Source organism: Chiloscyllium plagiosum, unplaced genomic scaffold (genome assembly GCF_037043375.1).
Source record: "Chiloscyllium plagiosum isolate Xiang-an unplaced genomic scaffold, Cpla_swu_hap1 HiC_scaffold_10, whole genome shotgun sequence".
Lineage (NCBI taxonomy): Eukaryota > Metazoa > Chordata > Chondrichthyes > Orectolobiformes > Hemiscylliidae > Chiloscyllium > Chiloscyllium plagiosum.
This window is the reverse complement of record NW_028270148.1, coordinates 14,366,818-14,382,480: the sequence shown is the minus strand read 5'-3', so window position 1 is coordinate 14,382,480 and position 15,663 is coordinate 14,366,818. Positions and strand designations below refer to the sequence as shown.

The 15,663-nt window shown below is 42.1% G+C and overlaps 1 protein-coding gene across 4 annotated transcripts in view; it reads right to left on the bottom strand.

Annotated features, from left to right (window-relative positions):
* LOC122552613 (kinesin-like protein KIF13B) overlaps positions 1-15,663 on the bottom strand; it is a 174,998-nt gene that overhangs the window by 57,796 nt on the left and 101,539 nt on the right. For all 4 annotated transcript variants that reach the window (XM_043695364.2, XM_043695366.2, XM_043695365.2 and 1 more), the window contains 8 exons: positions 14,911-15,123; positions 7,889-7,999; positions 6,040-6,174; positions 4,370-4,500; positions 3,683-3,769; positions 3,029-3,219; positions 1,514-1,721; positions 1,047-1,209 (listed from right to left, as the gene is read on the bottom strand). In XM_043695364.2, coding sequence (XP_043551299.2) covers positions 1,047-1,209; positions 1,514-1,721; positions 3,029-3,219; positions 3,683-3,769; positions 4,370-4,500; positions 6,040-6,174; positions 7,889-7,999; positions 14,911-15,123 — 1,239 coding nt within the window. The remainder of the gene's footprint in view (positions 1-1,046; positions 1,210-1,513; positions 1,722-3,028; positions 3,220-3,682; positions 3,770-4,369; positions 4,501-6,039; positions 6,175-7,888; positions 8,000-14,910; positions 15,124-15,663) is intronic.

The following is a 15,663-nucleotide window of genomic DNA, read 5'->3' as shown; positions in this document are numbered from 1 at the left end:
ATTAATCCCAATACTGTGGGATCAGTCACAGGCACAAACAGATGCCTGCAGTAAGAATCGACATTAATGAAGATGATTTACATTCTGCACAATAACGGCAGTTCATTTCTGACTTCAAGCACTGTTGTTCTTTTATCATGCAAATGAGATCCAAGATAATGTGAATTTCAGGGTGTTTGGTCAGCAGAGTGCTATTTGCAAAATGTACAAAAGCTATTTTTATATCAATTAATTCAGTCCCACACCAGGCAATATCCTAACAAATAGGGATAAAAAGATCTGATGGAGAAATGAAACTTACATCCAAGATACAACATTCTTCTCAAGACTGTAGCCGAAGAACTTTAATAGGGTGGCTTAGGGGAAACTTTACAGCCCATATCCTTGGAGCTTTCCTAAACCAACACATCTGAGATTCAATTTGAAAAGGGGAAAATGTTTCATCTGCCTTGTGAATTTCCAACTTCCTTATGAATGGATGTCAACCTGTCATTACAGAACCCCTATTGATGATGACTTGCTTGATCATTTCTTGCTCACTTTTAAGGACTGTATTTTATCAAAATCATTCATTTGCTAATTCGTTCTTGTCCTCTAAGAAATTTCAACTTCACTCTGATAAGCCAGGTGGCACATATGGAAATACATATTTTTCAGTGTTAGATTGTGGATGACCATATTCAGTCTAACAGTGCCTCTGCTCACACTACTTGGCCACAATTCTTTCAGATCTCTGTAGGGTGAAGTTACCTCAAGGTTCCTCTTCTCCATAATGAGCTGCTTCATGAAATCTCTTCCTCTTGTTTTGTTCATGGTAGAAGGACTAACATTCATGACCATCTGTACAATTTTTCTTTTTAAAGCAGTTCTTAAGATTAGTATTTTAAATTACTAGGACATCTAACAAAGCAAAATTTTGGGAGTTGCATTGAAACACAGGATATATCAAAGCTCACAGCACTTCAGTAGCAATAAAATCAAGGAAAGCAAATAAATAATCTCAATTTCCATCTTAACTTAAGAACATGCAATACACCAATTTTTACCTTTCGGTTAGCATCTAGGCTAGATGCTGGAATCTGTAGAGTCACTTGATACTCTGTCTTCTTTTCCATCTCTTCAGCTATATAATTTGCTTCATGTACATAATGATTTGCCTTGGCAATCTGCTCTTGTAACTTCAGGAGACTGACATTGAGCATTGCTTCTCTGTAATGATCAGAAATCCATGGTGAAAAGCAAAATAGTCCTAAATAGCTATTCACAATACCACTGAATTATTAAAGAATGCAAGATGTAAAATTCCACACAAGAACCAAAATCCAGTAGATCAATTTTGATCCTGGCCTCTAGTTATGCTGACATAACTTCTAAGCAAGTTTTAATTCAGGGCTAGAAATGTTTGCCAAAGAAACAACGTGCATCTTCTTGAAATGAGCAGGAAAGAATCACTCAGTACAATCCTACAATGAGGTCATTATAAAGAAAAACACTGAGCTTGCCACTGACTTACCTCTCTTCTGTCCACTGACGTAGCCGCTGTTGAGTACTAGGGGAGCCGAATGAAAGGCGCTCCATGCTACGGTAATGTTTCTCTGGAGACAAACGCCTACGTAACTGCTCCAGTTCCCGCTCGTACATTAGGCGCTGCTGTTCGAGTGCAAACCGCTTCTCTTCCTCATGCTGACGTTCCAACCTCTGCAGCACCGACTGCATTGCATCTGCCAATCCAATAAATCATGGAATTAGCACAATGTGCAAAGTCCTACCGCCACTTGCACTGTTCCATATCCATAAAGGAGTAAGGGGCAAGATTAATATAAGGAATGCGTCAGAGAAGTTGGATATTCATCAAAGACAAGTTCTTTACCTTTCAGAAATTTAACAAGTTACCTTTTTGTACTTCAAAATAAAAACACACCGGGTGATAGAAATCTGATATAAAATAAAAAGTTTCTAGCAATCCTCAAATCTTCTCAAAACTCACTAATTCTCAGGAGGTCTGGCAATATCTGAAGATCAAAACAATTAGTGCTTCAAATTGAGACTGGAGTTAAAACCTGAACCATCTACCTGAACTTCTCTTCTGCTGCCAAATCTGCTATGTATTTCTACTATTTTCTGTTATACAACATATTGCCCTTGATGCCTTAACCTCAGATCTTCATGCATTGACAGAGGCACCTCTTATCAATATTTCAATTACCTGCTTTAAACATTACTTGCCAGAATTTCTAAAGATGCTCTGGACTGTCTGCTAACACCAATATTCTTCTCTCCAAAGACAACTCACTTAAAGACAAATGTAATAAAACTCCGCATTAACATATTAGTTGAATTGCAGTGCTGAGGAAGGGTCACTGGACATGAAATATTAACAAAGAAAAGAAAATTTACAGCCCAGAAACAGGTCCTTCGCCCCTCCAAGCCTAAGCCTATCCAAATGTAATGTCTAAACCTGTCAGTCAATTCCTAAGCATCTGTATCCCTCTGCTCCCCATTTACTCATGCATTTGTCCAGACGCATCTTAAATGAATCTACTGTGCCTGCCTCTACCACCTCTGCTGGCAACGCGTTCCAAACGCCCATCACCCTCTGATTTCCCTCCACAGATGCTGCCAGACCTGCTCAGCTTTTCTGGCAATATCTGATTTTGTTTGATATCCAGGATCCACAGTTAGTCCATTTTTTTAAAAATAGAGTGGATGGGTGTTGATAATCTGCGCAGATACAATGGGTCACTTTCTGTACTGTAAAACTCACTAAGTACTCTTATGTCTTCCACTTCCTCAGCCCAAGCTGCACCTAGATGGATAAAATCCACGCAAGAGCAGCCTTCTACCTGATCCTATATTTTTATTTTTGTTGGTTGTGATTATTTCAACCACAACTTTAATGCATATCCAGATGGGACAAAGCACATTTTGTGGTGATGAAAGCTGAATACAAGCCTTTCTTTCCTTAACATACAGCTATCTAAACAAGACTGATTCTTTAAGATGAGGGTAGTAAGTGTTTGTTACTTACCGTTGTTTCCAAGCGCCTTCATAGTGACCTCCATCTGTGCAAACTCATAGCTGTAATTGCTTTCACTGGAGCCCTCACTAACACTGTCCCCATCTCCATCCAGTTGCTCACTGCTGTAACTTAGCTTCATTGGACTCTCCTGCCCGTCCTCTTCCTGTGTTCTTTTCTGCTTGGCTTTTGGCAAATTAATTCTGTTCAGGGTCAAAACAAAGATGTTATTTCATATTCAGTGGACTTTGAAAATTTATATTTCAAATATGCCAAATTGGCAGCTGCTTCCTTTCTTACGGCCTTACAGTCATAGCTCCAATAAATACAATCAAGTTTCCTCCTCCTTAAACCGTCTCTGGGTAAACCCTGGTTCCGCCCCTGTTTGAATCCTGGAGAATGCAGCTGAACAGGTTTCACAGGATTTGGAATATGCAACATTTACCCAGCATCTTTTGCAACAACAGTGCAATAATTAATACAACGAACCAGGCCTCAAAAATTCACTATACTTTATTGCCGTTAAATAAGAAAAATCTTCTGAATCTCAATTCACTAACTACACAACAAAAGTATTTTGACCTAGTTTTTAATTTAAAGTGCCATATGATAACAGATTAGAGAAGAACTAGCAAACTTTAATTTTACATGATCACACAAATTTACCTGAAGAAATGGTTGTTTCCCCAAAGGATTCGATCACCGTGGTGAAGCTGCACAGGGGTGGTCAACAGGGAGCCATTCACAAATGTTCTAGCAAGGAAGAAAGATTACAACCAGAAGTTGTGAAAATTCTGGTGAAGTTGACAACACACAATTAATTTCAACAACTTGTGCCTTTACAAGACCAAAAGATCTCTATGCACCCACAAAAAGCAGTTAAGGGCAAAACATTAAATGTTTCCAAGGAGGAGTTAATTTCCTTAAAGCTAAATGGATAAGAGGTCCGGGGAGAAAGTGGGAAGAGGATACTGAGCTGGATGATTAGCCATAATACCCAATGGTGGAATAGGGTCACAAGGCCAAATAGCCTACTCCTGCTCATATGTTTAGAAAGGGAATACCAAAATTCAATGGACAAACAACTGATAACATTGTTGCCAATGCTACAGTTATTAACATGTAAAGAAGCCAGAGAAACAAATTGGGATATCTGGAAGGAACCGGATGTTTCCATAAACAAATGGATAAGCTTTACAATCATTTGTCATAATGACTCAGTGTTTATCTTTTGGCTTAAAAACCATAACTTCCAGAGTCTAGGTGCAAGAATCCTGTCCACCTGATCAGATTAGGATTAATGTTAGTCATATTTTTAAATCAACCAGCCAAATTTGAATAAAAGAATCTCACCTGGAGTTTTGCTTTGGTGAGAGAATGACTCGTCTTTCAGGAGAGATATCAATGATACAGTGTTCCGGAAGTATTCCCATGCCACACAGTTGGATATCCTGGGAATCATCAGACCCAACTAGAGTGTGGTTCTGCCAGATGAAAATAAATACAAAAATCAAATCCCTCCGTTCCACAACACAGATGAGTTTTCCCAACAACCAGAAGACCTGATTTAGATACCAACAACACCGACAAGTTGTCAGTACTTCAGTGTATTATGAACATACTGCTGAATGGGCAGTGAAAGTAGATTCAGTATTAACTTTCAGCTGAACAAATAACTGAAGGCAAGAAACTTGTAGGGCTATGAAGAAAAACAAGGTGTGTGGCACTAATTATTAGATGTTTCAAATAAGCAAGACAAGTCAAATGACCTCCTTCTGTGCAGTCAAGTTCTATAAATAAGGATCACCCGAAAGAGTATAATTATATTCGTGCAAACTTGAACTAACACATGCTATTTTCTAGTTCTTTTATATGGCCACTCATATCCAGTGATTGGCTGCTGAGACAACAATACAATATTTCTTGGAAAAACAAATCACTACACACAAATTCCTTGACGTAATGAGGGAAACACAAAAACAAGAAGCCAGTAAGGAAAAGGTACCAATCTTTGGGATTTGCTTTTCCCCTTGCCTTCTGCTCACATTTCAAAGTAACTTTCCTGCTTGTCCTCTAGTTCAGCAATGAGGAAGCACTGCTCCAAAAGATTTGTTAAGCTCGATTTGTGTAACTTACAAATCATTGCAATTTGATAATATTTATGAACTCTACTTCTCAGTAGGTAAAACACTAAATAAAATCCATGTTAAATTCTCAGCCAATACTGGAAACTATTATTTTTAATGGGGGCAGGGAAATCCATCATGCTTGCAGCTCATTTACAAATAGGACTGGACTAGATTCCCTAAAATATGGAAACAGGCCCTTCGGCCCAACAAGTCCACACTGACCCTCCAAAGAGTAACCCACCCAGACCCATTCCCCTACCTTATATTTACTCCTGACTAACGCACCTAACTCTACAAGCAATTTAGCATGGCCAATTGACCTGACCTGCACATCGTTTGGATTGTGGGAGGAAACCAGAGCACCTGGAAGAAACCCATGCAAATACGGGGAGAATGTGCAAACCCCAGACAGATAGTCACCCGAGGAGGGAATCGAACCCGGGTCCTTGGCGCTGTGAGGCAGCAGTGCTAACCACTGAGCCACTGTGCCGCCCTAGGAGTTCATGCTGGCCCTTGAGCTTGGTCAGTCATTCAATAAAGTTATGGCTGATCTGTGCACAAACTCCATACAACATTAATTCAGTTGCAGCTTGGAACTAACATATATATATATGCATGGATGGGATTAGGACCAAATTCAAGTCTAAGGCCCTCAGTCGCCTAACCTGACCATGTCCAATTAAGGTCTGGCATTTAGCAATGTATGAAAGGGCTTCTAGTGACCTTTAACTCAATAGAATAAGCAAAAGGTTGGAAAAAAACCACAAGCTGCCCTTTCATACGCAAGTCAAAACAATTTATTAGTTTTTTTCTCAGCTGTGCAAAGGCAAAATGTGGCAATAGTGAGCGCTCTGCATAAATCATAGCCAAAGCATTATCCACAAGTTACCATACCTTTAAGTAGTAAACAAGCAACTCATTTAAGGCTGGATCTGCATTCAGATTCACCAAGAAACACTTGTCATCACCAACTTTGATACCCGAGGACTGGAGAGAAATACCAAGTCTTTCCAATTGTTTCTGACGCTCCTGTAAACAGTCCGCAAATCATAAAAATCTATTTAAAAACTTTCTGTGGAAGATACTAGGATACATTCAATACAGTAGGATTTCAATAATGAACAGCTAAGACAGAGAAGCAGGGAAACTGACAAAGGTAGAAACGTCAGCCATCATTACAGAGCAGTAAATGCATCCCTTATCTGCTGAAAGCATCAAGGCTTGTTTAAACATCAACCAATTTAGTTACATTTCTATTGTACGTAGTGAACCTTCAACTTTTCAAGGTTTGTTGATTCCTTACTTGAAACAGTAACAGATAATTGAGCACAATTACAAATCAGTAATTAAATCAGGAAATTCTGATATCATCAAAAACAAATTAGCATTTTAAGTTATCTGAACTTCTTGCTTCGATTACCCACTGCTTTATAATCAACGGCAGACTTGGAAGTTAGGATCAAGATTATTGATAAGACTGCAATTACAGAGTGCTTAGTGTAACAGTGCATGACACATGAAAAATGATAAACAGATCCACAAGATGATCAAATAGACTTTGGAATAAGAATGAAAACAAGCATGACAAGCCAATATTAATAATAACAAGTAAGAACCCTGCAGGATGTGACTGTAAAAAAGTATGGAAATAGGGCACATAGATAAAATGGTTGATATAGAGAACTAAACAAATAATCAAAACAACATTAAACAGATGAGAAAATGCAAAAGGGATACTTAACAGGAGTTTTTTAAAAATTGCAAAATTAAAATAATTAAAATATTTAGATCAACAGTATTGAATAAATGTGATAACTGACTTTCAACTCTTGTACTATGGATATATGAAGGACCAATAAGGGCTTTTTGTTAACTGAGGCAACATGTGAATTTTAATTTACTAGCTGTTCACCACTAGAGAGAGATGGAGAAGCATGCATCTACTCTTGAACATTGACTCAGATATCCAAAAACCAAGAGGGTTGTTGAAATGACACAGAGTGGATTAGTGAGCAGGGAGCAAAAAGAATCTGGACACAGCAGCGTCCGTGGAAATTCATTCAACAACTTATAACCAGAAATACAAAGTGGACAATCCATCTCTGCCTCCTCCAGAGGTCCACAGCATCACAGGTGCCAATTTTCAATCAATTTGATTCACTCCGTAATCTCAAGAAACGGCAATAGTACTGAACATGTGCTTCAGAACTTGCCGCGCCCCTAGCCAAGCTGTGACAGTACAGCTACAACACTGGCATCTACCTGACAAGGTCAAAAGTTGCCCAGGCATAAAAGACAAGATAAATCCGAACCAATCACTTTTGAATTTACTCTTGGTCATCAGTAGAGAAATGGTAGGGGTCATCAACAGTGTTATCAAACAGCACCTACATGGCAATAACTTGCTCATGGACATTTAGTTTTGGTTCCATGAGGATCACTCAACCCTGATTTCATTACAGCCTTGGAGTTGACTGAGTGGCATCAAGAAGCACAATCAAAACTGAAGTCAATGGGAATTGGGCAGGAAACTCCCCAATGGTTGGAGTCATACCTAGCACAAAAGGAAGACTGCAGTTGGCGGAACCTGTACAGTTCATTGCAAAAGTGTATGATCTCATCGGTCAAGTAAAGATTCAAACTTGGGTCACTCATTGAGGTAGATGAGTTAAAAATGCAGCACACTAACCAGCCTCAGCAAGATTCACCTTCTGACTTCTCAAGGTTATATTGCAGAACATACCTGTGCGATGGCTTCAGTCTTCCTAAGCTTTTCTTCCCACGTAACAGTCATTTCCTGAATTAGCTTTTCAGATTCTTCCAAACGATCCTTCAGCTCTGGGGCTTTCATTGCCTTGGAATGAAAATGTAAACATGCAATTAAACCAAAATGAACAATTCTAAATTCAGCATTAAAAACCAAAACTAAGATAAACTTGGGAACATGGGAAAGAACTTTTTTTTTAATGCAGAAAAGTGGTCAGAGACTTTCAGAAAGGAATTGTATAAGCATCTAAAAGAAAAACATTTACATGGCTACAGGTAAAGGGCAGCAAGTGGGACCAGAGATGTTACTCTTAAAGAGACCTGGTTCTGGCACAATGGCCAACAGCTTCCTCTGTTGCAACCATTCTATCAGTTCCATAAAGGAACTCAGTCTTTTACAATTAATGACCAACAGCTTCGCTAGGCCATACAACTTTCAAACCTATATTCCAGTGAACATTTCATTTCAAATATCTCAGCCCCAGAACAACCAAAATAATATTAGTGTGCCCAACCCCAGGCTTTAAACCAGTATCCAATTTTCACTCGCCTGACAGGTAAAAAAACAACCTGGCATTTGGGATGCAATGGTGTGGAGCCTCATGTGAACATGAATGAACGTGCGTATATTGATTTTGTTTTAAACAGAGTTTGAAAATAGGCACACAATATGTGCTTCCCAAGCAGTAAAGCAGATTAACTGAATGTTCAATGGAAATAACAACAATCAAGTTTGCAAGGTAAAGTTGGCATGGTCTCAGGACCATAAGGCTGCTCATTTGGTACAGCAAGATAACTGGGTCATCAATTTAATATGAGGGTCACAATGCCTTAGCTGAGGAGCAAGGTTGAGAAAGTGGTACAGAAATTGATCCCACACTGTTAGCATCACTCTGCAATACAAACCAGATAGGTAAAAACAATGACTGCAGATGCTGGAAACCAGATTCTGGATTAGTGGTGCTGGAAGAGCACAACAGTTCAGGCAGCATCCGAGGAGCAGTAAAATCGACATTTCGGGCAAAAGTCCTTAATCAGGAATAAAGGCAGAGAGCCTGAAGCATGGAGAGATAAGTGAGAGGAGGATGGGGGTGGGGAGAAAGTAGCATAGAGTACAATAGGTGAGTGGGGGAGGGGATGAAGGTGATAGGTGGAAAAGAAGATAGGCAGGTAGGACAAGTCATGGGGACAGTGCTGAGCTGGAAGTTTGGAACGAGGGTGAGGTGGGGGAAGGGGAAATGAGGAAACTGTTGAAGTCCACATTGATGCCCTGGGGTTGAAGTGTTCCGAGGCCAAAGATGAGGCGTTCTTCCTCCAGGCGTCTGGTGGTGAGGGAGCGGCGGTGAAGGAGGCCCAGGACCTCCATGTCCTCGGCAGAGTGGGAGGGGGAGTTGAAATGTTGGGCCACAGGGCGGTGTGGTGGATTGGTGCGGGTGTCCTGGAGATGTTCCCTAAAGCGCTCTGCTCGGAGGCGTCCAGTCTCCCCAATGTAGAGGAGACTGCATCGGGAGCAACAGATACAATAAATGATATTAGTGGATGTAAAACTTTGATGGATGTGGAAGGCTCCTTTAGGGCCTTGGATGGAGGTGAGGGAGGAGGTGTGGGCGCAGGTTTTGCAGTTCCTGCAGTGGCAGGGGAAGGTGCCAGGATGGGAGGGTGGGTTGTAGGGGGCGTGGACCTGACCAGGTATCCAGTCAACAGAATTTGTGCATTTGTATTAATTTAATTCAATGAATATTAACAGGATCACAAGAACAAGGTACACCACAATAATCACAAAAATAATCTTGTTACAGTCCACATGGTGGCTGTGATAATCTGCGGCACGATGGCTCTGTGGTTAGCATTGCTGCCTCACAGCAACAGGGACTGGGGTTCAATTCCAGCCTTGGGTTGTCTGTATGGAGCTTGCACATTCTTCCCATGTCTGCATGGGTTTTCTCTGGGTGCCAGGGTTTCCTCCAGAGCAAAATAGTGCAGATTATGTGGATTGGCCATACTGAAATTATGTAGGTTCGGTGGATTAGCCATGGTAAATGTAGTGTTACAAGATATGGTAGGGGGCTGGGTCTGGGTGGGATGCTCTGAGGGTCAGTGTGGATGTGATGGGCTGAATGACCTCCTTCCGCATGTAAAGGTTCTATGATTTTATATTCTTAAATAGAATAGGTATTTACTGTGTAAAGAGTCCTGAAATTAAACGATGAAAGCAAATGTTTGCAAGCCTTTAAATGCACATCTGAATCCTTCAATTAGATTAATGCTTTTATAATCTCTTCAAGCAGTCTATTCTTTGCATCCTATGAAACAGACTGCCTTTAGCATACATTGATAAAGAAAAGGGAGCTTTGCATTGTTTGAGTTATCACTCAGCAAATCTTTTAACTATGAAGGTTACAGCAGAGCCTAAATCCTGAACTGGTGCTTTATGCCTTGGATTCCAAGGTTGGTGGAAAGCAAGGACACTCTGCTGTCCTTAAAGAAAGCCGCCCACAAAAATCCAGCAATCTCTACAGCAGAAATTTCCCCTTTCCTGACGGGTGTTCAAATTTGACTCCAAATAACAGGCAAGTTGTGGTACGAAGCAGGAATAATATTACCAGACAGGGAAGATATGGAGATGCTAGTCTTGGTCTGGGGTGGGCAAAGTCAGAAGTCACACCGGGTTATAGTTCAACTGGTTTATCTAAAATCACAAGATCTCAGAGGGCTGCTCCTTCAGCAGGTGAAGTGTCATAATGTGCAATAAGTATGAAGGTAACACATCCGTAAGAATCCCATTACACTATATTCAAGAAGCAACTTTTTCCAGGACTTTTAAACACATTAAGATGGAAATTCTCAACAATTCGTGACTGCAAAGGCGAAGAGCAGTCTGTATGTTCATTCTATAAAGGGACATAAATTCCCTGACAGTAATTTTTTTGCATTTTCTTTGATGTTTTGCACATACATGGGCACTAAGTTATCAGTTTCAGTGGAACAAAGATGACAAAAGGTGATAGTTTCACCATTACTACTATAGCCAATCCTGAGCATATAATTGGTGCTAGATGTCTTGAAAAGCACAAAGGTGGATAAATCTCCAGGAGCTGATTAGGTGTACCCTAGAACTCTGTGGGAAGCTCGGGAAGGTTTTGCTGGTTCCCTTGCTGAGATGCATGGTTCGTCTATAGTCATAGGTAGATTTGGAAGACTGGAGGTTGGCTAACGTGGTATCACTATTTAAGAAAGGTGGTAAGGAAAAGCCAGGGAACAATAGACCGGTGAGCCTGACACGGTGGGGGGCAAGTTGTTGGAGGGAATCCTGAGGGACAGGACGTACATGTATTTGAAAAGTCAAGGATGATTAGCGATACTGAAAAATGTGTTGCTGGAAAAGCGCAGCAAGTCAGGCAGCATTCAAGGAGCAGGAGAATCGACGTTTTGGGCATAAGCCCTTCTTCAGAAATGAGGAAGGTGTGCCAAGCAGGCTAAGATAAAAGGTAGGGAGGAGGGACTTGGGGGAGGGGCGTTGGGAATGCGATAGGTGGAAGGAGGTTAAGGTGAGGGTGATAGGCCGGAGCGGGGGTGGGGGCGGAGAGGTCGGGAAGAAGATTGCAGGTCAAGGCGGCAGTGCTGAGTCCGAAGATTGGGACTGAGATAAGGTGGGGGGAGGGGAAATGAGGAAGCTGGAGAAATCTGCATTCATCCCTTGTGGTTGGAGGGTTCCTAGGTGGAAGATGAGGCGCTCATCCTGCAGGCATCATGTTGCCATGGTCTGGCAATGGAGGAAGCCAAGGACCTGCATGTCCTTGGCGGAGTGGGAGGGGGAGTTAAAGTGTTGAGCCACGGGGTGGTTGGGTTGGTTGGTACAGGTGTCCCAGAGGTGTTCTCTGAAATGTTCCGCAAGTCGGCGACCTGTCTCCCCAATGTAGAGGAGGCCACATCGGGTGCAGCAAATGATGTGTGTGGAGGTGCAGGTGAATTTGTGACGGATATGGCAGGATCCCTTGGGGCCTTGGAGGGAAGCGAGGGGGGAGGTGTGGGCTCAAGTTTTGCATTTCTTGCGGTTGCAGGGGAAGATGCCGGGAGTGGAGGTTGCGTTGGTGTGGGGTGTGGACCTGACGAGGGAGTCACGGAGGGAGTGGTCTTTCCGGAACGTTGATAGGGGATGGGAGGGAAATATATTCTTGGTGGTGGGGTCTGTTTGGAGGTAGCGGAAATGACGAAGGATGATACGATGTATCTGGAGGTTGGTGGGGTGGTAGGTGAGGACCAGTGGGGTTCTGTCCTGGTGGCGATTGGAGGGGCGGGGTTCAAGGGCAGAGGAGCAGGAAGTGGAGGAGATGCGGTGGAGTGCACCGTCAATCACGTCTGAGGAGAAATTGCGGTCTTTGAAGAAGGCCATCTGGGTTGTTCGGTATTGGAATTGGTCCTCCTGGGAGCAGATGTGGCAGAGGTGAAGGAATTGGGAACATGGGGTGGCGTTTTTACAGGGGGCAGGGTGGGAGAAGGTGTAGTCTAGGTGGGACCCCACCTCCCACCACCAAACCATCATCTCCCAGACCATCCATAACCTCATCCCCTCAGGGGATCGCCCATCCACCGCCTCCAACCTTATAGTCCCACAACCCTGCACCGCCCATTTCTACCTCCTGCCCAGCCGACCCATTATCTCAGCCTGCTCCTGCCCCACCAAACTCAGCTCTGTATACCTCAACACGGTCCTGTCTCCCTTAGTCCAAGAACTCCCCACCTACGTTCGGGACACCACCCACGCCCTCCACCTCCTCCATGATTTTCGCTTCCCCAGCCCCCAACGCCTTGTCTTTACCATGGACATCCAGTCCCTATACACCTCCATCCCCCATCACGAAGGCCTCAAAGCCCTCCGTTTCTTCCTTTCCCACCAACCCAACCAGTACCCTTCCACTGACACCCTCCTTGACTGACTGAACGGGTCCTCACTCTGAACAACTTCTCTTTCCAATCCTCCCACTTCCTCCAAACCAAAGGAGTAGCCATGGGCACCCGCACGGGCCCCAGCTATGCTTGCCTCTTCGTCGGATATGTGGAACAGTCCATCTTCCGCAGCTACACTGGCACCACCCCACACCTTTTCCTCCGCTACATCGATGACTGTATCGGCGCTACCTCGTGCTCCCACGAGGAGGTTGAACAGTTCATCCACTTTACTAACACCTCCCTCCCCTTCCTAGACCTCTCCATTTCTATCTCGGGCGACCGACTCAACACGGACATTTACTATAAACCGACCGACTCCCACAACTACCTAGAGAGGTGGAATAAGTTTATGCTGAGAAGAAAAAGGTATTAAAAGGGACCTAAGTGGAATCTTTATCAGAAGGTAGTGCATGTATGCAATGAGCTGCCAGAGGAAATGATAGATGCTGGTACAATTACAACATTTAAAATGTATCTGGATGGGTACATGAATGGACAGAGTTGAGGGGGATAGGGGCATAGTGTTAGGTCCATTAGTCAGAGGGGAATGGATCTGGGTGAGTTACTCTTCGGAGGGTTGCTGTGGACTGGTTGAACCAAAGGGCCTGTCTCCACACTGTAGGGAATATCATCTAATCTACCCTTTAAAAAAGGGTGAGCTCAGTGGTTAGCACTGTTGCCTCACAGTCCCAGGTTCGATTCGATTCCAGGTGCTAGCAAATGGGACCAGATTAATTTAAGATATCTGGTCAGTATGGATGAGTTGGACCAAAGGGTCTGTACATCTCTATGACTCTAATTCACTGGCTACACTTTAGGTGGGAGTACTGTGGACAATTCTGAACACCATACTTCAGGAAAGATGGATTGGCCTGAGAAGAGGCAGAGAGGGCCTTACCAGGGACAAGGACTTTGAATTATGAGGGAAGGTTGAAAAAAATTAGAAATGTTTCTCCTTAGAACATAGAGGTTATCAAGGTGAAGAGAGATTTTGATAGAATAAAGGAAAAACTAAACATTGAGGAATTGTTAATGATAAAGAAGGTATAGCTTCAACTTCATCGGTGAAAGATTAGAGACAGCAGTAAAAAGAGAAGTGCTTTTACTCAATTGTTCAATCCTTCACATGAAACTATTTTGGAAGAATTCCACAAATAAAGTGAGTTAGCCAGGTAGTTGATTAGTGGAGAATGGACAAAGTGCATGGAATGAAGCATGATGAGGGGGCACAAACGTGTTAGACCAGGTGGCTCCTTTGTGTGCTATTTGCTTCTATGAATCTATCAAAAATGAACAAGATTTGGAGGAGCTGCTGTTGGATTGGGATGGACAAACACATAACACCAAATTGTGCCAACCACCTGAAGCAGCACTTTGAAAGCTAGTGCCTTCAAATAAACCTGTTGGACTTTTACCTGGTGTCATGTGATTTTTAAAAATGAACAAATCTGCATTCTCCAGCAGGGGTCACTGTGGCTCTGCATGCTCCTCTTTTCCAACTTTCGTATTTGTCTCAGAAATTCGTAGACGGAAACAGCCTTTCAATTGAATATTAACTAGAATCTGAACCTGGACCTTCCAATCTAACATAACAACATAACAGCTATCAGTGCATTTATTAACTGAGTGATTAGGATTTTTTTTTAAAAACAAAAACACAGGTGGCTGGAGAAACTCAGCTGGTCTGGCAGCATCTGGAAGAAAGCAGAGTTAAACTCTGTTCTGATGAAGAGTCACCAGACTCGAAGCATTAATTCTGCTTTCTTCCAAAATTTGCTGCCAGCCTGCTGAGTTTCTCCAGCAATTTCTATTATTGTTTCAGATCTCCAGCATTTGCATTCTTCATTTTAAGAACTTTTCTTAGCATTATAACATTAGAATTTTATATATGTAATACTTAATGCCATGAGCCATTTAAAATTGTGCCTAATATTGACTGAATTATTTAAGTCTATTCCTTCCTTCAGGTTAAACATGCACTCTACTAATCTATTTATAACGGATTTAATAACATTTGGTTTAAAATCAGAAACTCCCATCACATCATACCTCTGCTCTGGACAGCTGCTCACGCAGTTTATCTACTTCTTCACGGAGTTCACGGATGATTCGGGCATTGGGATCCTCGTTCACCACAGCATGATTAATTATGTTTTTGGCTCTGTCTGCATACCTCAGTGTTGACAGGGTTTCATCATAATTGTCTGCTGCCGGGCTCACTGTTGCGATCATTGCTGTTTTGCTATTTCCACCAAGACTATCCTGCGTTTATGTTTAAAAAAAAAAGCAATGATTTGGACTAAATATCTGAACTATCTATATCTGAATATGTACATAATCTCAATTATAAGTATCCCAAATGGAGTACAGATCTGAACACATCTTTCATGGAAAACACGTCCGAGATTAGGACTTGTATCCAGAATTTCTGGTTCAGAGGCAGGAGCTATACTGACGTTCATGGTGGGTCAATGATCAAACAGTTAAGTACCAATATCCCATTGCTAATCATTATTTTAATATAGTGTACAAAAAAGAGAATGCATACACATAGGGTGATAGCAGGATTAAATTCTACCATATTCACGTTTCTCCTTCTCAATGGTCAAAACACCACCAATACAATCTATCAAAGCTCACACAAGGAAAGATTTCTTGCTAAAGTACTAGGAAGAATCAATGCTGAAATAATCACATCCACTACTACTCAGCGCCTTCAAGTATTATGGGCTATTTTACATATCTATGCTCCATTCCAAAAGAAGCTGCAAGATTAGACTGACCAAACCGGTTTTCAGACAG